At 39.9% G+C, this 24,655-nt stretch overlaps 4 protein-coding genes and 1 pseudogene across 5 annotated transcripts in view; all 5 read right to left on the reverse strand.

Annotated features, from left to right (window-relative positions):
• Window positions 1-280: 280 nt before the first annotated feature.
• LOC111339996 (uncharacterized) lies at window positions 281-1,565 on the reverse strand. The gene has a single exon (XM_022946756.2). It carries the CDS (start codon window positions 1,433-1,435, stop codon window positions 851-853), a length of 585 nt encoding a protein of 194 aa, XP_022802491.2. The 5' UTR covers window positions 1,436-1,565; the 3' UTR covers window positions 281-850.
• Window positions 1,566-3,172: 1,607 nt separating this feature from the next.
• On the reverse strand, window positions 3,173-8,412 carry LOC111339989 (xaa-Arg dipeptidase-like; annotated as a pseudogene).
• A 2,120-nt stretch (window positions 8,413-10,532) lies between these two features.
• LOC111339985 (peptidase M20 domain-containing protein 2) lies at window positions 10,533-13,526 on the reverse strand. 2 transcript variants are annotated; one of them, XM_088754573.1, is made up of 3 exons: window positions 13,003-13,526; window positions 11,997-12,482; window positions 10,533-11,644 (listed from the first exon to the last, which is right to left on the reverse strand). In XM_088754573.1, the coding sequence occupies exons 1-3, from the start codon at window positions 13,334-13,336 to the stop codon at window positions 11,478-11,480; spliced, it is 987 nt and encodes a 328-aa protein (XP_088610699.1). In that variant the 5' UTR covers window positions 13,337-13,526; the 3' UTR covers window positions 10,533-11,477. The 2 variants fall into 2 exon arrangements, with proteins under 2 accessions (XP_088610699.1, XP_022802481.1); XM_022946746.2 differs by having other exon boundaries at window positions 10,533-11,878; window positions 13,003-13,517.
• A 739-nt stretch (window positions 13,527-14,265) lies between these two features.
• LOC111339986 (xaa-Arg dipeptidase) lies at window positions 14,266-21,019 on the reverse strand. Its single transcript, XM_088754575.1, has 3 exons — window positions 20,636-21,019; window positions 18,981-19,466; window positions 14,266-15,100 (listed from the first exon to the last, which is right to left on the reverse strand). Exons 1-3 carry the CDS (start codon window positions 20,967-20,969, stop codon window positions 14,721-14,723), a joined length of 1,200 nt encoding a protein of 399 aa, XP_088610701.1. The 5' UTR covers window positions 20,970-21,019; the 3' UTR covers window positions 14,266-14,720.
• Window positions 21,020-21,615: 596 nt separating this feature from the next.
• The window catches only part of LOC111339987 (peptidase M20 domain-containing protein 2), a 4,718-nt gene continuing 1,678 nt past the window's right edge, over window positions 21,616-24,655 (reverse strand). The window contains exons 2-3 of the mRNA XM_022946750.2: window positions 22,786-23,271; window positions 21,616-22,530 (exon numbers count right to left, since the gene is read on the reverse strand). Coding sequence (XP_022802485.1) covers window positions 22,157-22,530; window positions 22,786-23,271 — 860 coding nt within the window. The 3' untranslated portion in view covers window positions 21,616-22,156. The remainder of the gene's footprint in view (window positions 22,531-22,785; window positions 23,272-24,655) is intronic.

Here is a 24,655-nt window from a genome sequence, read left to right on the forward strand (position 1 = left end):
AAGGGACGCGAATTCGGGGATTTCAAGCTTAAAGTTCTTAATCGATTTTGACATAATGTTTTTAAATTCTACATCTGTGAGTAGAGAGCTGTTGAACTTCCAAATTCCAGGACCGTGATTAGAAGGGTTAGTCGTTAGTTCAATTTTTACAAAGTCATGATCGGATAGTGCATATACGCATGGAAGAATATTACAATTCGTTATTGGGGTTAAGCTTTTAGCGATGAGAAAGCGGTCAATTCTAGATGCCTGCGTATGGTCTTTGTTAGACCAGGTGAGAGTTACTTTGCGCGGACTGTTTTTGCGCCAAATATCTGAGAGTAGAAAATCAGCATAAAGAGATCGGAAAATTTTTTTGATCCGATGTCGGAAGGACCGAACAATTTAGTATTGTCTACACAATTAAAGTCTCCCCCGATCAATAGATCTCCCTGGGGGAGAAAATAATCGTGTAGACGTGAAAAAAAGTTTTGCCGCTCAGAGATAGAATTGGGAGCATATATGTTTACCACGTTGAATTTATGATTTCTAAAATCAAGGAGCAAGCTTAGTATTCTACCATCAGAATCTGTTAGAAAGCGAATGATTTTGCAAGAAAAACTCGGAGTAAATAAAATAGCAACGCCGGCGGATTTGCCAGTCCCGAAGGACCACAGGCATTTGCCGCGCCAAAGAGATTCAAATTTGTCTGCTTGATTTTTACATGAGAGGTGTGTTTCTTGTAAACAAATTATATCGCACCTTAAGTGGTTTAATTCTTGAATAATTTTTCGAGCTTTACCGGAGGATTCGAATCCTCGCATATTTGGAGAAATTATTCTAAGCTTGCTTATTGAATAGAAATAAAGATTTAATATATGTACCGCCTTCTCCTAGTGTTAACTCTCTGCCATCCGTCATCATCAGTTTCAGAGCAAGAGTAGTCACGGCGGGAAGATCTATCGCGGTCATCGCGGCCGCGATAATAGTAATCTCGATCGTCTCTATCTCTTTCTCTTCTGCCATCTCTCCGGTCGTCTCTTCGTTCTTCTCGATCGTCTCTCCGGTTGTCTCTTCGTTCTTGTCGATCGTTCCGTTCTCTTGGTCGCTCCTTTCTACTTTCGTCGCGCTCACTGGTCTTCTGTTGTTCTTGTTGTTTCCGCTGTTCTTCTCGTTGTCGTTGCTGTTCTCTCTGTTGTTGTAGTTTTTTCTGTCTTTCTTCTCTTTCTTTGGCACGCCGGATTTGTTCTTGTTTCTTTTCCTCTTCAGTTTTAGGTGGCGTAGGCGTCGTAGGCTCGTTATCGACGTTCGCGCTGAAGAGTAGGAAGGGGCATTGAGGCATGGAATGACTGTCCACTAAACAAACGGAACATCTTGGCGGGTCTTTACATTCTTGAGCTCGATGCCCGGGGCATTCGCAATTAAAACAACGGACTGCAGAGCAGTCTTTGGCCATGTGGTCAGTAGCTCCACAATTTCGGCAAGCTTTTGGCTGATTTGGGTACCATATTTTAATGGGTTCACCCGCTATGTTGATGTCGGCAGGGATAGTTCGATGTAGTGCCAGTCGAGCCGTTCTTACTCCATTCTCGATATGTTGTGCGATTCTGTCACGCCGAAAGGAAAGGACACGGCCGTAATGGCTAAGTCGGCCGATCACGGCAGTGTCAGGTAGTTCGGCGGGGGCTTCATGGATCTTAACGAGGACCAAACGGTTTTCGCAGTCGCCCAAGAAAACTTTTAAGACCGGCGACTATTACAAAAGGTGTTTCAAGAGCGGCTTATTTAGCTGCACGGTTCTTGAAAGTCACAACCCAAGATTTATTAGACGCCTTTCTCTGGATTCCGGTGATAGTGTCGATATCGATTTCTGCTGCGTCAAAGCCTTCGAGAATTAATTGCGATGTTACACTCGTATCGCCGTTGAAATAAATGGAGCGATCCTTCGTGATTTTACTTTGACTGGGAGCATTCGAAAAAGGCACGGCTTTAAATTTCACACCCTTATTGTCCAAATTTTTCAGTACCGCAGGGATTTCGATTTCCACGTCTGCATCCCAAGACGGTGAACCTCCTTCTATTGCGCTTGCGTCTATAACGTCTCCTGGATTCGCTGTCGAGTTTTCGGTAGTAAACTGGCTGATATTTTCACTTTTCTGGCTGTCCATGTTGACCAATTGCTGCAGAAGCAAGAAAAATAAACTTTTCATAAGCCTTTTAACTTACTCAATAGGCCGAGAAGATTATAACTGTTTCGGCCTTCTGGGCCTCATCAGTGCAGTGGTGATGCCAGGATGGGGGAGAACCGATATGGATCCCCAAACGATCCAAGAAAACGGTCAAGAAATCATGCTTATACAAGTCAATTACTCGGTGGAACGCTCTAGAAAATCAAATGAGATCAATTCAAGACGTTGACGCTTTTAAAAGTCACTCAAGTGTATTTTTAAGCCACGTAATATCATAATGATGTACTAGGTAGAATTTTTATTGTTGAAAATATGTAGAAATCTTACATTAGGCTCCTTATAATTAGTTAGGAATTTAGTTTTATTGTATTTAGTTAGGAATTTAGTTTTATTGTTCGTACACGACCACATCAGCATTTGTTGAATTTTTCATCGTGTTTAAATAAATGCTGTTGTTGTTGTTGTTGTTGTTGTTATCCCACACTTGTCGTATCGTCTAAGCCATGCCAGAGTGCTCAAACTATTTCTTTGAAATCGAGGTGAATTGTGGCTAAATATTTACCGAGGTGCGAAGGAACGAGGTAAATATTTCCGAAAGCCACTATTCACCGAGATTGAAAAGAATAATTGTTTTAGAAAATACAAACGAAGTGATCTCGACAAAATTAAAAGAAATTCATTTAAAGGCAATTTCTGCTTCTGAAACTTTAGCGAAACGCGAGTTTACGCCCGCTATTTTGTTTATCACATTATCCACTCGCTCGGAGGTGTACATTGTTGATTAGCCCGAGATAGCGAACCAATCATATTGCTTGAAACGCCAAGATCACTGAGTATGTATATACTAAATATTTAAGAAATGGTTAGCGTGCAGCGTGCAACCATCGAGTTATGGATGCACGCGAGAGGTTCCTAAGCACGAAAGAAGCGCAAGAGTCGCACGAGGCGATAGCCGAGTGCGACTCTAGCTTCTTGAGTGCTTAGCAAGCCTCCCAAGTGCATCCATAACTCGATGGTTGCACGCTGCCCGCTAACCATTTCTTTTATAACATTGAGACTTTCAAACATCTTTCGTTTCGTGTATAAATATTTATTGAAATTCGTTCTATTTACATGCACAATCAGCGCGCGAAAATGTTCATTCAAAAACGGACAAAGCGACACAGCAACAATTTTCCTGAATCATTGCGGTGAGATAATTTACTTTTTTTCGATCTCGGACTAACAATTTATTTAATACAGTAAGTGAACAGAAAACTAAAGCTTATAGGAAAGTACATTTTGAACAACTCACAAGTACAATTTTGATCACCGGAAGCATTTAAATGGTTTCCCACGCTGGAAAAGTTTTACAATGAACGCTTGCACAGAATTTTATTATTGCTAAATCGCTGAAACACAATTTCTAAAATTGATGCTCTTTATTACTCACCTCGAAAGGTTGATACAGAAATAGTAGAGATTGTATCGGAGATGTAAGCTATTATATCAGTTCAACTAAGTCAAAAACAAAAAATCACAAATTTAGAAGATAGATTACAGTACTGAAACAGTTTATAGTTATTGCTACATGCAGATTCAAACTTGGGGCAAAGCAAGGAGACAGCGCCTGGTTTTATTACAGGTTTCATCACATGCCAGGAACAAATATAAAACATTAGTATAATTTCAGAGCTGAACAAAGAGTTTCCAGTTTCTGATTGGTCGAGCGGTTCCTTATATGACGCTCTATAAACCCCTGCGCGTGGTTTATATAAAATGTTAAACTAAAAAGTTAATAAATGTTACTAAAATGTTATGATTTTAGAAATTTCTTTGTTGTTCAGCTCTGAAATTATACTAAAACAATTATTCGCTTCAGGTTCGGTGAATATTGTCGAATAATCCCCTCGACTTCGTCTCGGGGATTATTCGACGATATTCACCTCGCCTTCGGCGAATAATTGTTAATTAGTATAATTTCAGAGCTGAGCAAAGAGTTTCCAGCAATCTCATTGATCGAGCGGTTCCTTATATGACGCTATTTAAACCGCTCCGCGCGGTTCGTCTCGGGGATTATTCGACGATATTCACCGAACCTGAGGCGAATAATTGTTAAATATGTTAAGTTATCTGGCGGTTGGATGTTATAACAACAAACCTGAGGAATGTTACAATCTACGGTAATCTCCATATTGGATGGTTCTCTGAAAATGTATTAATTTTACCCACTTTGCATGGTATTAGCTGATGCGTATCTTACTCATAGGCTGTGTGTGTTTTCAAAGTCTTTCCTTATTCTTTGCATAAACTCAGGATTGCACAGAACGTCAATAGCAGTCATTGCCATCGCTTTGCTGGCAATCAAAGTTTTCTCGTGGGCAATCTCCGTTATTGCTGCTGAGGTAAATGCGCGAGAATGGTTCACAGCGTCGCTACCAATACTGTACATCACATGGATTGATGGGATAATTTGGGAGACATTTCCCATGTCTGTTGAGCCACTCAGTTCTATCTTTGGAGGATTAAACGTTACTCCCAAGGTCTTGACATTGGCTTGATAGAGGTCTGCAAGTGTGTCGTTTGTATCCAAACTGGAATAACCTAATGGACACAATCAATAGATACCGAGCATCCTGGGAAGGATGAACCAGCACAATTAACAATTATTCCACGAGCGCGCGTTGGATATGAGATGATAGATAGCCAACGAGGCGCGTAGCGCCGAGTTGGCTATAATCATCTCATATCCAACAAGTGCGAGTGGAATAATTGTTTTATTAAAAACGCCCCCAAGAAATATTTATTTTGTAAGAAGAAACCGGATTTTTTAGCTCCCTTTTGATTTTAAGCTGACGCGTATGCTTACCATATTTGTAGATTATGGTATATTGGCTCATATACCATAATGGCTAAGCCAATAGAAAGTCTTGAATTGCATTATCCAATGATCCAGTTTTTAATAATTAGTATTATAACATAGCCAAACTAAAGCGCACGATCTGATTGGTCAATTCAGTGTCTACCATTTGCCCATAGGTGTACGCTGTTGACGCGCGCAAATGCAAAGACTAGTTTCCGCGCACTTGTTTTTTTCTGTTCACGTAAGATTTCAGCGTTTAATAAAAGGGAACTATTTTGCTACAATATACAAATGCTATGATATAAAACAAATGGTCAACACCACAGCGTACACAGCGACTCTTACGCTTATTTCGGGCTTAGCATACGCTGTGGTGTTAACCATTTGTTAAAAGCAAAAACTTCCAGTCATTGCACAGGAAGTACAAGATCGCAGATTGAGCCCTCGTCAATGTGTACATATTTTGTCCTCAAAAACTTACTTTCACCAGTTTACAAGAACAGGCGCCGGCGACTCTATTGTTTTCCCGGTGGTTCTATCAAAAGCTCAAAACTGACATGAACTGAAATGTATAAATTTTTGTGTGTGAATGAACGGGTTGCAATTGACTCGCTTCAGCGTTTATTCTTTTGAATATCATACAAGTTTTCCATGCTGATTTAAAGCCTTTCGGCCCAATTTTACTTTCCCTGGTTTACCCTCTGTGTTTCATAAGCTACGTAAGGGAGTAACTCCGCCCAGAGAAGATACATTGAGCCGGAATTCGAAAAGCCAAGGGACTAAAACGAGCTAAACGGCGGCCTGGTAGGCTCGTAAGATTCAAAGGAACAATCGCCAAATCGAGGTCAGTATTTTTATCCATAACTAGCTCAGATTGTTGGGTTAAGAATGCGCCAGTTCATTTGATACGAATCCATACATTTCAATTATTGTCAGGACATAAACTATTTACGTATTAACGGAGACCTGTTATGCGCGCTGGGTCAAGCTGTGGTCACCGAAAATAAACTCGCACGAGTGGAGTAGGTAACAAATGATTTAACTAATTGTCTTAATTATGCTTTATTTGTTTCACCAGTGGCCGTGGCTGCAGCCTCGAAACAATTAATGATCTTTTCCTTCAAGACATCAAGTTCCTCATCAGTTGGGGCTCGGATGTAGTATTGGATCTGGGCGCGATCAGGAATGATGTTTGGCTTCACACCTCCCTCAGTGATAATACCATGCACTCGCCATTTGGGCTTCATCTGCTGTCGCAATACGCTTATGCTCGTATAGGCCATGACTACTGCATCCAGTGCATTGACTCCGTTCCACGGGAATGAACTCGCCATTTGGGCTTCATCTGCTGTCGCAATACGCTTATGCTCGTATAGGCCATGACTGCTGTATCCAGGGCATTGACTCCGTTCCACGGGAATGAACTCGCCATTTGGGCTTCATCTGCTGTCGCAATACGCCTATGCTCGTATAGGCCATGACTGCTGCATCCAGTGTATTGACTCCGTTCCACGGGAATGAACTCGCCATTTGGGCTTCATCTGCTGTCGCAATACGCTTATGCTCGTATAGGCCATGACTGCTGCATCCAGTGCATTGACTCCGTTCCACGGGAATGAACTCGCCATTTGGGCTTCATCTGCTGTCGCAATACGCTTATGCTCGTATAGGCCATGACTGCTGCATCCAGTGCATTGACTCCGTTCCACGGGAATGCAGCAGCAGGTGAGGAATGATCATGGTAGATGACTTTGACTTGTTCGACGGCTAAACATGGAGGTTTAAGCTCATCTTTATCGGCAGGATGAACCATCAAACAGATGTCAAGATCTTTGAAGCAGCCATTGTTTATCATCAAAATCTTTCCCCCTCCTCCTTCCTCCTTCCTCGGCAGGAGTTCCAAAAAGAACTACTTTGACTTTGGGCTTCTGATTTACTGAATCCAAAGCAATTTTCAGACCTGTAGAGATTTTGTGAGAATGAGCGTTTTCAGTTTTTTCAGAGCGAAATTAGGACGGTACAGAAATGTGACATCCTTGCTTCATAGAAACTGTGACGCAACCTTGTATGGGCGACTCATTTTTGTGAGGGTTAAAACCCTTCTACTTCCGAGATCTGATCGTTAATTCTCCTCTTCAGCTGCCACACATTTGCTAGTACACGACTCATAAGAATTTGGTGTTAGATCAAGATAAAACTTCTACCTGAAAAGTTTGAGTATTTTCATTACCTGTTTGTTGGATATCAAAGGGAGAAGTTACATGATAATCACCTCTGGGAGTCAAGGGTTAGCAAAGTCTTGTCTCACGCTTTCGTCCCCGTCACTGTACTAAAATTTCACCTTACCTCATTGGAACAAACCTGGCGTTGCTAAATAGGCCTTTAACAACAATTTTAAAAAGTGTGAAAGCCAAATTTACTCTATCAGTAGAAATACACAGTGTTCGGAAGCGAAACGGGAAATCTAAACAAACACTTTAATTCCAACACGGTAAACTGTAGACTCACGGTAAACGACAACGACCATTAAACAAAACTGCTACTCGATAAACTAAAAACTTTTCAACTCCCTCTAAAAAATCACACACGTCAAAATTAAAAGGTCCGCGTGATTTGCTTACGATATTATTAACTTACGTAATCCCAAAGCACGCGCACGCGAGTCGCGCGCGCACAAGTTCTTTAACACACGGTCTGATGAGAAATAATAAAAGACCAAACGAGACCTAGGTATTTTGCCTCTCGTGGCGTGCATATTGAATGAGTTACACACAAATAAACTTAATGTTTTACCAATACTGCCGCTACTCCTGATTCAGCGATCAGATTATGTCCACAAGCGTGTCCTACTTCGGGTAAAGCATCATATTCGCTAATCAGAGCAATTGCCAGACTTCCATCCTCTCCGCATTCAGCTCGGAAAGCCGTATCCAAAGTGTAGTGAGGAGTTACATTGAAACTATGCTCCACCAAAAACTTCATGTCAGCTGCTCGTGAGCGTACTTCTCCTCAAAATTCAGTAGCGGGTTCTCCCATATTCCTCTATTAAGATCATATAATTCAGAAGAATTGGCGTCAATTGCTTGTTTTGCTTTTTCCTTTAGGATTTCTTCAAGTTCACCCGCCATTAATTCTTATATGATCGGACGAAGTATAGTAACACTGCGCTTGAAAAGGTGTCCTCTTAGGTCTCGGCAGAGTTAATAGAGGGAATTTTTGTTCCCTCTATTAACTCTGGTCTCGGTAACTAAAGAATGTATGTCACGAGCCTGTGTTGTACCCAGTATAATTTTTTTCCTTGATTTGAGGAAAGCTTATAGATTAGCTACGTCTGTTCCAGTCAAAGTTTTAACGACGGTTGTGAAGTAATCCTGAAACCATGTTAATCTCTAAGCTAGGTTGTTCACATGACAGGCATGTGATTCGTGTGAAGGGTGACTAGTTGTGTCACGAGTCTCGCAAATGCAGCTTCATAACACCTCGAACTCTTAGCCAGAAAGGAGAGGGGGGTCATTGGGGTCTATTGATTGCAACACCTTAGAAAAAATCCTCCAAAACCACTGAAACGCTTAAAAAAAAAATTTCGATCAAAACCGCAAGCCGTATGCAAAGCCGTACAGTTGTCACAAGTGGAGCACGGATTAGAGAAACAAGAACCCAAATATGAAAAGCCGAAAACCACATCAGATACCAAATCCAAAAACCCATTAGTTTTTTTGGCAAAAACTAAAGACCAACTGCGAAAAAAAAAAAAAAAAAACAAAAGAAAGAAAAAAGAAAAAATCCGCCAACCGCAATGAACACCAAAACCGAAAAATCGAAGTTATTTTGGCACAAAAACTAACAAACAGTGATTTAAAAATTAGCCAAAACCACAAAACCGAAAATCACAATGCCCCCCTCCAGAAAAGAAAGCGTAGGAACTCAAACAATGCCTTACATAGCAGTTCTTCTTGATAATTTTTCAAAGGCGTGCGAGGAATCACGGAACGTATACAAAACATGGACCGGGATCCATGGACCCCCCCTAATTTTTGAGAAGGAGATCGCCCCTGTTAATATGAAAATTTACCGGAGGTCAGGGTATGAAAAACACGGGCTCGTATTTATCGCGCCCCCATAAATAGGAAGACCATAAACTCGTTTTGAGATACAGAAGATCGAGTGCATTTCTACCCCCAATATTTTCATTCCAACACTTCCAAATTGCAATTCGATCGGGAAGACACCCCTCTACACCCCTACCCCGCTTATCATACTTTATCGTGCATAAAAATAAGCCGATTTGTTTTATAAGCGAAGTTTACCCTACGAACACAAATTTGTAATCAAGGTATATTGATGAAAAAGTTTAATGGCTAGCTTGTAATTTTAATGAGAGAGCACAGAATCATTCAGTTTCCGTAATAAACGAAGCGCCGGATAACATAAACTCGCTCCAGCCCCTTCGCGCTCCCTCATCCCAGATGGCAGCTGCCTTGAAACGATCCAAAGGTCCGGTGAGTATTTATTGCAAAGGAACATCCAAAATTGTAAAATAGCGACACTTTCCCTTCTCACCTTCCTCCATGTTTCCTACCTGTACGACAAAACTCAGTTCCAGTGAGGTGGTCCATAGGGGTGGTCCATGGACCCCGGTCCATGTCCGGAATCACGAACCATTACAAAATATCGACTGGTGGTGCAAACATGAAAATATGTACATCACGGGTAACATTGTAAGGAGAAATCAGATGCTGTTTCACTCTTGATGACAGGGATCGCAAGCTGTAAGGATTGGGAACTCTCTGTCTGATTTTATTTATTATTTAATTGAGGATTTGTACCAAGTACTGGCTCTGTCCTGGTGTACCGGTTCACAAGGGAATTACCATTGTTCTTTCTTTGTTTAGGAGTCATTGGTTAGCTGTTGTGTATTTTTCGGTCTTTTGTAACGGCTCTTGTGAACCGGTACACGAGGACAGAACCCAAGTACTGGAGCAGAAACAATAGGACATGGGTCCCTTACGAGGTTTTAAGCTCTAACAAACCCACCCATCCCACCCCAGGGGAGGACATCCATCACACAGTAATCTCATACGTGGGAAATTAACGTCTCCTGTCCCTAACCCTGCAGGAGACGGGACCTCCATTTATTCCTCCCTATCCGAGAAGACTAGAATATCTAACCATTTCTTGATGTTAAGAAAGGTAGCATATTCTTCTAAATTATTTTAAGACCTTGAGTGTTGGTCCGGCCGGGGCTTGAACCCTCGACCTCCCGCACAACAGTCCAGCGCTCTATCCATTGAGCTAACCGGGAAATCACCCAGGGGAGGCATCCTGCCAGGGACGAAACTGGGTGTGATTTTGTTCGCTGTGATGACCAACAATCTTTTGTGTAACTGGCATTTAAGAATTAAATTCGTTGATGATACCACAGCATTGGAAATTTTACCAAGGAATGGTATTAGATTACTAAATGTAGCTGCCAATGACATCCACAAGTTTTCCATAGAACACAATATGAAATTAAATCCGAAAAAGTGTAAAGAAATGTTAATTAACTTCATGCAAAGTGATAACTTTGCTTCAAGACCAATAATATTGTCCTAGGTAACTACACAGTTGAACATGTGACAACTTATAAATTACTCGGTATTATTATCAGTAATGATTTAAAGTGGAATGAGCATATTGATTACATTTCGAAAAAAGCCTTCAAGCGCCTGTATTCCCTAAGGATTCTGAAAAGAGTTGGTGTTAAAAGAGGTGGAATTCTTAAGGTTTACCTGACAACAATAAGACCTGTATTAGAATACGGTGTGCAAGCCTGGCAAGATATTCCTGAATTTCTTTCTAATAAGCTGGAATCAATTCAAAAGAGGGCTCTACATATTATCTATCCATGCCATAGTTATTTAGATGCCCTTAATATTACTAACCTTGAGAGCCTGAAAGAAAGATGAACTCAGCTCTGCTCTAAATATGTTTGGAAGATGTCTAAAATTCCCACCCCATTAACTTTCTTATACCGAGAACAGCAGTGAGTGGTCATAGTTACAACCTTCGATCCAGTGACAACAACAGAACAGTATTGTTTACGCTGATAGGAGTCGCTGACGGACCCAGTGTTCAGGTTCCTTTTTCTCTTTCAATGGTGAATATGCAAACATGTAAATAGTTAACAGAGATATTTTTATTGTTCTTATAGTAATTGTAGTTTTATTAATTATTGAATTTAAATTTAGCCCTTTAACTCAGTTAATTCTGCAATGTGGCAAATAAATGGTATATTGAATATTTATAAGGATAAGAGAAAAGGCCTAGCAGACAAAGGGCCATGATGTCGAGTTGAAAGGACAAATAAATGTGTACACAATCATCTCTCAAGGAATTCCACATTAAGCTCAAATTTTTTAGTCATTTCCATCTCTAGGGAAGGTACACTAACTATACTTTTCTATAGGTTTAATTGTATTTCTCAATTAGAACTGGTTTTCATCAGTTACATTATTGCATGGGTGTGATTTCTCAAAGTCCTTCTTGATTTTCTGCATTAAATCAGGATTGCACAGAACATCAATAGCAGTCATAGCCATCCCCTTGCTTGCAGTCAAAGTTTTCTTGTGGGCAATATCTGTTATTGCTGCAGCTGTAAAAGCATGAGAATGGTTCACAGCATTGCTATCAATACTGTAAATCACATGAAATGATGGAACTATCTGGGAGACATTGCCCATATCTGTTGAGCCCTTGCCATATTCCTTGAAAGGATTGAAGGTCACTCCCAAGGTCTCAACATTAGCTTGATAGAGGTCTACAAGAGTGTCGTTTGTGTCTAAACTGAAATAAGGTCTAGGTTCCCATTCCAAAGATACTTTACACCCTGCAAATAGAAAAATAACAACCCTATCACTTTACTTAGGCAAAACCAAAAGGGCAGGCTAGGGAAAGCTAAGAAATAAGTCCATAAACATGGATCTTTTTCTGTTAAAGTTACTTACCAGTCGCTTTGGCTGCTGCTTGGAAACAACTTATGACCTTTTCCTTCAACACCTCAAGTTCCTCATTTGTCTCAGCTCTAATTGCATAACGAAGCTGGGCACGATCAGGAATAATGTTGGGTTTGACACCTCCCTCAGTAAAAATGCCATGAAGACGCCATGTAGGTTTCATCTGCTGTCTTAGTGCACTTATGCTTGTATAAGCCATGACAGCTGCATCCAGTGCATTGACTCCTTCCCAAGGGAATGCTGCGGCATGGGCAGCATGCCCTTTGTATGTGACTGTGACTTCACTGTATGCTAAACATATAGGCCTAAGGACATCATGAGGAGCTGGATGAACCATCATACAGAAGTCAATATCTTTGAAGCAGCCATTGTTGATCATCAAAATCTTTCCCCCTCCTCCTTCCTCCGCAGGAGTTCCAAGAAGAACTACTTTGACTTTTGGTTTCTGTTCAGCTGATTCCAAAGCAATCTTGAGACCTGTAAACAAAAATAACAGTAACAAGAAAAGGTAAATTATGCAAGCAAGTTTCTTACTTTAACTTACTATCATCACCTTTTCTATATAATTTCAAGAATTTAAATGCAAAATTTAAAAGAAGAAAAACATTTCAATATAGTAGATTGCACAGTACTGACTGACTTTTTTTTTCTATACTGAAAGATCTAAATATTAATTGTAATACGATTATCAATTTTTTTTACCTAAGACAATGCTTAAAATTGCAAAGAATTACTAACGTAGGTGTCTTGATGACAATAATACTGGCAAAGTACTAACTTACTTAACTATGTTGATCTGATTGACCTTTTTTTTTTGTCGAAATACCACAAAACTCGTAAAAAAATTCGGCGTATTTATTACACGACCTTGACAAAAAACGCGTTCATTACCTTCACAAAGAGATTCACTTCATTTCATATTTTAATCTTTCGAAAGCTGTCTTCGAATTGTTTCTTTAGATCAATAACACCGTGCACACTGTAATGGAGAATTTACCTAAAGCCGCTGCCACTCCTGATTCTGCGATCAGATTATGTCCACAAGCGTGTCCTACTTCAGGTAAAGCGTCATATTCACTAAGTAGACCAATTGTCAGACCTCCTTCCTCTCCGCATTCAGCTCGGAAAGCTGTATCCAAAGTGTAATGAGGAGTTACTCTGAAACCATGTTCCGTCATAAACTTTGTTAGTTGCTCGTGAGCGTAAGTCTCGGTAAAATTCAGTTCAGGTTTTTCCCATATTCTTTTGCTCAGGTCATATAAGTCGGAAGAATGAACATCAATCGCCTCTTTTGCTCTTTGCTTCAGGTTACCCTCCAAGTCGGTCGCCATGATTTTCGTTCCTACTCATCGCGTGACACTCGAGTGACTCCTCAACCTCGTTCCCAGGTCTCTCACTCTTTCTCTCTCGGGTAAGGAAGACAGAGGACTCTGGAAACGACGTTGGTGTCAAGTACAATGCTAAGGGTCACAGGCAGCCCAAGCTCAATAATGGAAAAGCAGACGTGACTCTTACAGTGTTGCGCAATGTTTTATATTTATAAAGGTTTGTATCGGATGTTATCGGTTTGCCTTAAAAGAGAGAAAAAAAATGTCTTGTTTTGAAATAAAATGGACTTACCTTATTGCCTTGTTGTTTTCTTTGTTGATTACCTGCGTCTCAGGCCATTTTGAAGCGTTTTCGGCGAGTTAGCGCTAGTTTGGTGTTCAACTGCTAAAAAAAAGTATTTCCTTTAGCAGTTAATTTGAACACCAAAATAGCGCTAACTCGCCGAAAACGCTTCAAAATGGCCTGGGACGCTGGTAAGAAAACAACAAGGCAATAAGGTAAGTCCATTATATTTCAAAACAAGACATTTTTTTCTCTCTTTAAGGCAAACCAATAACATCCGATACAAACCTTTATAAATATAAAACATTGCGCAACTGTAAGAGTCACGTCCGCTTTTCTAGTAGTGAGCTTGGGCTGCCGGTGTTAGGGTTAGAAGAAATTTCATGGCTGTCCATGACAGTTAGGGAAGGGGGAGGGGAGAGGGAGTGCTGCTGAGTTGATGTGGTGGTGGCATAGGAGAAAAATTTCCAGATTTTAAATCTCCAAAGGTTAGCATCTCTGCTTCGTGGTTAACCCACTAACCAAATTAGTATACCCTCTACATCAGCATGCATATTTTCCACACTGTTCTCTAGACTTTTCCAATGGTACTTATAAAGAGAATTTGTCTAACAATCAAGAGCTTTTGGAGTCCATAATAATTCTTGCATGCATGTAAACCTGGCAGTGTATATTCAAATTTACTTTGTGCTTGATTAAATTAAATATTCTGAATTAATCTTTTACATGCAGTGAAGCTCAACTCAACTCAACTCAAGTCCAGACATTTCTATCATCAATGCAAAGAAACATTCGAAAATTTGTCTCTTTGCTTCAATTCTTTCCATTGTAGCTTTTAGCTTATATCTAATCTTATTTATTCTTTCCTAGTCAAACCACATCAAGTGCAATCATGGTACATCAGCCACATAGGAATTAAGTTAAAGCATTCAAAAGTTTCAACAAACCTGTAGTAGTTTTATATTCAACAATTTTTCAATTACACACTGTACTCATAGTCAGTTATTTACCTTAAAATAAATATCTCTTGAAGTAATTTCGCAAAAATTGTCCCTTATTACTTGTAATGACTCATATATTCACTAATTTTTCTCAGTGTTGCTGTTAATTTTCACCATTATTTGGTTGTTTGAAATCAATCCTTACTTTATCCATTAAATCTTGTTTGCACAACACATCAATAGCTGTCATGGCTAATGCCTTGCTGGCAATCAGAGTGTTCTTATGAGCTTCTTCTGTTGCTGCTGCTGTTGTGAATGCATGAGAATGATTGGGTGCAGTTGTGCCAATAGAATACATGGGATGGATGGAAGGAACTACATGTGAAACATTTCCCATATCAGTGGATGCTGAGAACTTTGCCTCAGGTGGAAAAGAAACTCCTAAGGACTCAGCATTGGCTTGGTAAAGTTCAGCAAGGGTGTTGTTGGTTTCCAGATGTGAATATCTTGTAGCTGTTCTCCATTCCATAGAGACTTTGCACCCTGTTAGAAAATGACACATTTTAAACATTAGGTAATACAACATTTTTCCTGGCATGTCAGACCAAATCTCCTTTCTACCTTACAGTTTGTAAAATCTACTGAGCAAATTTGGACATTTGTTTATGAAAGAGACCAATTAATTGCAGGAATTGGACCTCTAGTATTCACAAGGATCACACAATCTCTAGTATGGCTCGTGAACAGATACTGCACCACGCTTAATGGCTGCCTGTATAACCAAACCAAACAATTATTATGGTTATTATGGCAACTGAACTGAGCAGAGAGCAGTTTGTCCTGAAATCACACACTTGATTTCATTATCAAATGAGCTCACAGTGTGAGTTTGATTTGAAATCACAATTAGTATGATTTCAGACCAGAATTGTACTCTGCTCAGTTCAGTTATCCCACAAAATTCAGTCACTCAAGTATGGGATATTATAGTTCATACAAATATTTATTATCCAGTAATGAGCTGGTTTATAAAAATTGCAAAAAGTTGTCTTTCATTTTCCTGTGATTTGATTGGTTCCTTAAAACAAGCCTTGAAGTCAGATTGGTTGTTGTGTAGCAAGGCTTTCTCACTGGCTGGGAAAAAGAAACAGTTTGGAGCAAAAATGGAGTGAATTATGAATAAATTGCAGTAATGAGATCATATCGGATTACAAGTTTCACCAGTGTTTTGAAAGTGGATGTAAAAACTAATTAAAAATATTTACTGATTGATGCAAGGGGACTAAACCCTTCTATGTGGATGGACTGCTGGCTCTTAAAATTTGTTGTAACAGTGACCATTCAATACAAGTGGAAGACAATACAAACAGGGGGAGGGACTCAGTCAAGTGTGAACATGCCTGCTCGATATAAGTGAAAATTACTGTCATTACCAAAGGGGGAAAAATTACAAGTCAGCTTGGGGCATTCACGTGGTGTAAATATGTTTTACTTTTCGGGTCTGAGTTTTCGAGACACCCACAGGATCTGAGTTTTTCAGGTCTGAGTTTTCAAGCCACCCAGAGGGCCAGAGTTTTTTGGGCCTGAGATTTTGAGACACCCAGAGGGTCTGAGTTTTTTGGGTCTGAGGTCTGAGTTTTTCGGGTCTTAGGTCTGAGTTTTCCAGGTCTGAGTTTTCGAGAAATCCTGCCACTAAGCTTTGTGTCATTTGTCTATTGTGAGAAGGGGACAAGTAGAAATGTGCATCCTGATGAACTGATTTGGACTCCATGCCCTTATGTTTTGCAGTCACATTAGTATTCTTCAATCAAGCTAGAAAAACTTAACGATGAGATGGAATGGGCTACATGCAACCTCGCTACACACTATAGGTTACCTTGTAAAGAGCAATACAGTCCTCCACTTCAAAGGCAACATCTTTCACTCCATCACCATGTACCATCAGGTGTTTCCCCATCACTAGCATAAAAAAAGTAATTCTTAAATCATGCACAGCTGTGAACATATGGTAATAAACATTAATTTTTCTTATACAACAGAGCCTTGTTCTTCATAATTATATAAAAATGGAAAAAACTCAAGTCAAAGCATAATTGAAATCATTACCATGCTTGAATAATTCTGAGGACTTTACCTTCTGATATCTTTCCTGAAGGATTAAGAGGTGACTTGAAAACAAATATGATCTGAAAGAAATTGTAAAGGATGTGTTCCTTGGTAATTGGCCTTAGGTATAGCTAATATGTGAGACATTTTTATACACACTGCCCATATGCATGTTTGTTCAAAATTTGATTTACACATCTAGATCATGGCTCAAGTATGAGGCCATGACTGACTTGGTCATGCAGCATTTTCCACATACCAGACCGTTTACTTAATTGTTTCTACTTTGAGTTGTTATTAGTTTCCTGTCAGCAGTGTTTTATTCCCACTCATATTGGCTCCTGTAATTTCTTTGATTTAAGTTTTTCAACACTCATTACAAATGTGTACTATGATATCACAATAACACTGACCACTGGTGGTAAGCCTATTAACAATGATAACTACAATCAGCATTGATCTTTTAAACCCCCTATTACTTCAAATTTATCTTCTCTCACCGCTTATTTACACTTCATTTTTGCACTTTGTTATTAGTTTTATTGTTTATATGTAAATACTTAGCTTTTACCTTCATTCCATTGTTTCAGAATTTATATATATGTGGAAATTTACACATGAACTCTAACTTGAAAATGACCGTGGAGCAGTTGAAACATCATTCATATTTTGGTAATTGTGAAGAAGAGCTCCCCAAAAAACCTGTCGGCCGACTGTCGGCCGACTGTCGGCCGACAGTTGACCGACAGGCGGCCGACAGTCTACCGACAGGTTAAGAAAAAAGAAAAATTGTGTAAAAAACGAACAGTTAACGTGACATAACAATCCGTAATGGTGATGTATGACTCGACAGACTTCACCTACTTACCGATCGACGGCAAAGTTGGTAGTATGTAAAGAAACGTTTCTTCCAAAATGTTATCAGATGCGTATAGGATATATCACTTGCGTAATTTACAACACACCAAGCTACAGACGACCACTACAGACGACCAACTGTCAGCCGACAGTCGGCCGACAGTCGGCCGACAGTTGGTCGTCTGTCGGCCGACTGTCGGCCGACAGGTTTTTTGGGGAGCTCTTCTTCACAATTACCGGGTTGTTTGATCCTTGTGATTGTATTCTTGTTTTAAGCCACGACTTTGGACAAAAAGCCCCTTACCAATGGTCTAATGCCACCCATTAAAGACCTTCTACCACCATCTGTTCAGCCTGTGGAGTAGACTCTTATCTTTGGCTTGGCCCTTTTTCAAAGGGTGTGGACAAAACCTGGCCTAGGCCATGGCCTACCCTGTGGCCTACCCTGTGGCCTACCCTATGGCCTACCCTATGGCCTACCTGTGGTCAGATTTTTAAAAGGATAGCATTGCTGGAAACCTTTCAATGTTTTCCTGAGTACCATCTTACCAACGACTTTCTTCTGCTGTTTTGGCGGCCACATTCCAATCGCAATTTCTTAACCTTCTGATAGAATAAGGAAATCAAGGAACAGAAGCTGGTTAAACACAACTTTTGGGCAAACATCATCATATCAGCTCTCCTTTCAAATTAATGCAATACTGGCCCTTTCTTTGAAAAAGCAAGTAAAGTTTGCGAAATGTTTACGACAGCAATGCATGCGTGTCCTGGGGTGGGTGCTCATTGCAAATTCAATACTCTACAGCACTTGAGGGCACTTAAACAATTGGCCTGGCATGTAATGTTTGCGTTTTCTTGCCTGGATATGAATGCTCTCCAATATAACGCCGTTCATTACATTTTTACACCAGCACTCCACTATATGTTACCAACTGACAGCCTGCATCATAAAGCTGCCATTTTGTATAACCTCTGCGACCACGCAATATTGGCCCCTCCTCTCCCCTCCCCCTTAACCTACCGTTATGGTTGAGTGCTGTGATATTTGCAGTGTTTCGTTCCCTTGGACGTTGAAAATCGTGTTAGCGACCTCTTAGTATACCCTTTTCAGAGAAAGATAATTGTACACCAGCGTGTTCGTTCAACTCTTACTGATTTTACTTTTATGTTCTTAAAAATCTGACCACCGGTAGGCCAGAGGGTAGGCCATAGGGTAGGCCATAGGGTAGGCCACAGGGTAGGCCAGGTTTTGTCCACACCCCTTTTCAAACATGGCCACCTAATTAATACACCATCTGTATATATAGCCTCTCTTGGAAAAAGTTATCAAAGCCCTTGTTGAAGCTTGGAGGAAATTAAGACCAAAACAGGGTGTTCTTATGCAAATTTGGAAGGAGTGTGGAAGATCTTTGAGGAAGTAAATTTGCTTCTCCTGATATCTCTAGACTAAGTTGTTTACCTGTGGCTGATGCAGCTGCTTCAAAACAATTCTTAACTTTTTCTTTTAACACCTCAAGGTCATTGTCATTCATTGTTCGAATATTACATTGAAGCTGAGCTCGGTCAGGAATGATGTTTGGCTTAACACCCCCCTCCGAAATAATAAGGTGGACACGCCATTCTGGCTTCATCTGCTGTCTTAGTGCACTTATGCTCGTGTAAGCCATGACTGCTGCATCCAGGGCATTGATTCCTTCCCAAGGGAATGCTGCAGCATGAGCAGCACGACCTTTGTAGGTGATTGTAGCACCTTCACTAGATAAAATCACAGGTTTGAGAACATCTACCGGACATGGATGAACCATCATACAAAAGTCAAGATCTTTGAAGCAACCATTCTTGATCATTGATATTTTGCCGCCATCTACTTCCTCAGCAGGAGTTCCAATGAGAACTACTTTAACTTTAGGTTTCTGATTAACTGCATTCAAAGCATTCTTGAGACCTAAGAATTCAAGAGGTCTCAAACTGGATGAACAATTTAGGATCATTGATCAAGGGAATGTTTGTTTTCACAAGATGTTTCACTGACTTTGGCTGGTCTACATGTAGGAATTATACAGTTTGCAGAGCATGACTGGTGCATACACAATTTTTTTTAAAACGTTATGGATTTTCAGTCACATTGCAGACAGGCACATGGCTAAAAATGGCTCTGCATAAGCTAGACATAGTTGAGTCTTGCCATACTCTGCAGAATGGGGAGTTTTATGAGAAAACCCTCGATCTTTTAGTTCCATTGTGCTACTGAGCTGGGATGGATCCAGGGGTGGTTTGGGTGGTTCAGCCAAATCCTCTATTTTTTTCCTCAGCATGCTGGAAATCATATTTCCAGAGACCTAATTTCCAAATCTTGGACCCTTTAGAAGGGGGACAAATCTCCAAACCCCCCTTGACTAAATCCTGGATCCGCCCCAGCTGAGTCATCCCAGTTTTGAAATTTCTCGGCTAACACCTGAGCACTAAACCTGATATATGTTTTTGAACCTCACATGTTTACTTGCTCGGTTCAGTTTCTCAATTCTATCACCTTATGGAGATTGTATTTCAGTTTCCAGTTTCAAGAAAGCCCCTTCAGTAACCTCAGCATAAAAGGCATCCAACCATTGCCCCATTTTGTCATTTCCCCCATGTTGTAGTAGTTTAAACTACTACAATACACACACACACATCTACATTTAGATGTGTGTGTGTGTGAGAGACAGAGAGAGAGACACGCTAAAAAACTGATACCCCCGTTTGTAAAATACGAGGAGCCTGTAGCTCACATAGGCCTCTTGGCCCTCTTCAATGGTTTCCTTACGGATTTCCTCGCCACATACGAAATCTTCAGGTATATTGTACCAGTGTATATTTAATTCCTTTCATTTCTACTGATGTATCATAAATTACAAAATGGCAAAATAAACAACGACAACAACCACAATAGTATTATATGCAGACATGACCTCGCGATGTTTTTATATAGCAATGTGAAGCCGATTTTTAAAAAAGTATAGGTTACACAGTGTGGGTAACAAATGAGAAAATAGGTCAACACCCGCCTGATAAAAATGGATCCATATACTGGGCAAGTAAAAGTGTATCAAGTAAGTATAAACAAGACAAACATACCTAGAGCCGCTGCTACACCTGATTCAGCGATCAGATTATGTCCACAAGCGTGTCCTACTTCGGGTAAAGCATCATATTCGCTAATCAGACCAATTGTCAGTCCTCCATCCTCTCCGCATTCAGCTCGGAAAGCTGTATCCAAAGTGTAATGAGGAGTTATATAGAAGCCTTGATCCGCCAAGAACTCTGTTAGCTGATCGTGAGCGTATGACTCATGGAGTGCTAGCTCTGGGTTTTCCCAAATACTTTTGTTCAGTTCATATAATTCAGGAGAGTATATGTCGATCGCTTCTTTCGCTTTTTCCTTCAGGATCTTTACCTCATCGCTCGCCATTTTTGACAAGATAACTGACGGCCGGCGTCTCTCCCCCGTTGGATGGCTGCATGCCCGTCAACAGCTTTCTATTAGCCCCCTCCCCCTCCCCATCCCCCTCCCCCTTCCCCCACCGGCTTTGCAGACTTTTGTCTTCGGGAAATGATTTGATAACAGCCTCCCAGAAGAAACTTAAATTTGCCGGTGTGATCTATTTTTATCGAAGTTAAGTTACTCGGGGAAATTTTAGTATTAAAGGGGATGGGTAGGTGGTGGAAATATGGTGCTGTGCTACAGAACTAATCAAACTTTGGATTATCAGATCATGTATTGTACAACTTTCTCATATAAATTTCTATTTTTTAATCACATAAATTCATAGTCGATGGTAATATCTTTTCTACTAATTTTTTTCAAGAAGTCATTCATCGATGATTGCATGGGAGGAGAGGAAGAGAGGGAATGGAATTAAACCAATTAACTCTTTGAAAATCTCTCTGTTTTCAAAGAATTGAAATATTATAGTCAACAACATTGTTCAATTGAAGATATTTTAAGGTAACTCAGAGTTTCATGCATGGCCACAACAAGAATATTGCAAGAGGTACCTCGTGCAGGAGAGACTGAACCCTTGAAAATCGTACAAATTAAGGGATACAACTACAAGTAGAATGTTCCAACAATTAACTTATCATCTTTCAAGGTTTTTACAAACATCAATCTACACATTATTCATGTAAGTGCTATGGGTTAGTATCTCTTGTGAGAACTTCTAAGTACAATTAGTAAAAGAAAAATTAACCAGATTTCATTAAAAGTCTTCAGCAGAAAATAGTTCCCTGAGAAGCTTTAAGATTTTGCAAACTAGCTAACGTAACTTAGGTTAAAGCAACCCTTTCTAGCAAAAAAAATTGTGAAATGGCTGATACCATGGCAACTCACAACTTTCCTCAGGTTTCATATGCTAGTGCTTTCATTACTACTTAAGGCTGATTAAAAAAATGGGAAACTTAAGGTTTGTATTTCATGTCAACATTGAGCTTGTACGAACCATTACTTAACTGTGTATTCCTTTTGTTTCAGTATTGTGATTGTCATGTAACCAAAGCTACTTTTATCACAGAGTATAAAGTTCTTCCAAAGAAGTTTTCTTGCAACTGTCTCAATTTACTTTCACTGTCTTCTGATCATTTTTCTGTCCGTTGCTGTTAATCCGTATTTGATGTTTTAAAATCTTTCCTTACTTTATCCATTAAATCCTTGTTGTACAACACATCAATAGCTGTCATGGCTAATGTCTTGCTGGCAATCAGAGTATTCTTATGAGCTTCTTCTGTTGCTGCTGCTGTTGTGAATGCATGAGAATGATTGGGTGCAGTTGTGCCAATAGAATACATGGGATGGATGGAAGGAACTACATGTGAAACATTTCCCATATCAGTGGATGCTGAGAACTTTGCCTCAAGTGGAAATGAAACTCCTAAGGACTCAGCATTGGCTTGGTAAAGTTCAGCAAGGGTGTTGTTGGTTTCCAGATGTGAATATTTAGTAGCTGTTTCCCACTCCATAAAGACTTTGCACCCTGTTAGAAAATGACACATTTTAAACACTGGGGCACATCTTATGCTAACACTCCCTGCTAACACAATATTCTTCCGTGCCCAGACCAAATCTTCTTCCGATCTTACAATTTCTTAATCTAGTTGGGAATTAGATATTTCGGTTCACTCCTACAGGCGACCTTTTACCTCTTGAAAAAGACGTAGATGTTAAAGAGAAAAAGAAACAGAGGACATGGAACAACTCTACCACAATATTGTTTTGAAAAGTTGCTTACCTGTAGCTGATGCAGCTGCTTCAAAACAATTCTTAACTTTTTCTTTTAACACCTCAAGGTCATTGTCATTCATTGTTCGAATATAACATTGAAGCTGAGCTCGGTCAGGAATAATGTTTGGCTTGACACCCCCCTCTGAAATAATAAGGTGGACACGCCATTCTGGCTTCATCTGCTGTCTTAGTGCACTTATGCTCGTGTAAGCCATGACTGCTGCATCCAGGGCATTGATTCCTTCCCAAGGGAATGCTGCAGCATGAGCAGCATGACCTTTGTAGGTAATTGTAGCCCTTTCACGAGCTAAAATCACAGGTTTGAGAACATCTACCGGACATGGATGAACCATCATACAAAAGTCAAGATCTTTGAAGCAACCATTCCTGATCATTGAAATCTTGCCCCCTTTTGCTTCCTCAGCAGGAGTTCCAAGGAGAACTATTTTGACTTTAGGTTTCTGATTAACTGCATTCAAAGCATTCTTGAGACCTAAGAATTCAAGAGGTTTGATACTGGATGAACAATTTAGGATTATGAAACATCATTGAAGGAATGTTTCATTGGGCCAGATACCTCTCTTTGTCTGCATATTGAGGAATTATTTATTTAGTCTGCAGCTGAGTAATTGGTAGGTGCATGCACAATATTTTTTAAACATTCTAGATTTTTGGTCACATTGCTCACACACACATAGCTAAAAATGGCTCTGCACTTTGGAGATCTGGAGTCCTGCCATACCCTGCAGACACAGTCATCCCAGTTTTGATATTTGTATGCTAGCTCATAATTATGTTCCCTTACTTGCTTCAGTTTCAAATTAAACTGTCGGCACCTTTTCCATTGCCTGTATTATTAGTGGTCACCCTGTAAGTGGTCAGTTATCAGTCCTTAATTTGTTTCCCCTTAATCGCTGTCATTTTCCTCCTCGTTAAGCATGCAGTCACCTCTATAGGCAGTCGCAGTATCCTGTTACTAAGTCCCAATTGGTTGTTTTTATTATTTTCTACCTCTCAAAAAAGAAACAAGAACTTTGAGTTTAAATTTACAAGACATGTTTCAACATTCTCATGTCATCTTCAGTTGCAAATGAGCATTCAACGCTTGTACATTTGAATTTGTACAACCGTTAAATGCTTATTTGCAACTGAAGATGACATGAGAATGTCGAAACATGTCTTGTAAATTTTAACTCAAAGTTGTTGTTTCTTTTTTGAGAGTTATTGTCACTCTGCTGTCTTTACGTCCTTTTGGTAACATTATTTTCTACCTGTATCGAACGGTCACCAAAAGTAATATTTCAAGTTATCATATAAGGGGCAAAATTACTGAATTGTGATTGGTCAAGACAGAGGGCATTTTTACTTAATTTTTGTAACTGCCCCGGGCAAAATTACTTGAAAATGATTGGCTGAAAATCGCTTCGCAACGGCTGCCAAGGTAAAGAAATTTCTGTTTGTTTTGTAACAATGGCGTCCCGTTTTGCGCGAGATCAGTAAGAAAACATTTTGCCCCTTATATTATAAACAAGTAATCACTTGTGTTTTCGGAAGTTGCAGAAATTGCCCTCGTTGCTGCGCGACTCGCGACTCGGGCAATTTCAGCAACTTCCGAAAACACGCGTGATATTAATCCTTAATTTTACTCGGCCCCATGCGATTACCTATACTAATTTTTAATCATGTTTATCTCCCAAAATCAAAGCGAGTAGTATTTTTGAGCGATATTCTGTAAATGAAGTCGTCAATTCTATGGCACAAATGGTGTTGTGTATGGTTTTTTTTTTTTTTCTTATTTTTTTTTTTTTATAATACTCTTGATGGAACCTGTGCTCAACCTGTATTTAGCGGTCACCACGCCATTCCCACTAAATACA

This window comes from Stylophora pistillata, chromosome 3 (genome assembly GCF_964205215.1).
Source record: "Stylophora pistillata chromosome 3, jaStyPist1.2, whole genome shotgun sequence".
Lineage (NCBI taxonomy): Eukaryota > Metazoa > Cnidaria > Anthozoa > Scleractinia > Pocilloporidae > Stylophora > Stylophora pistillata.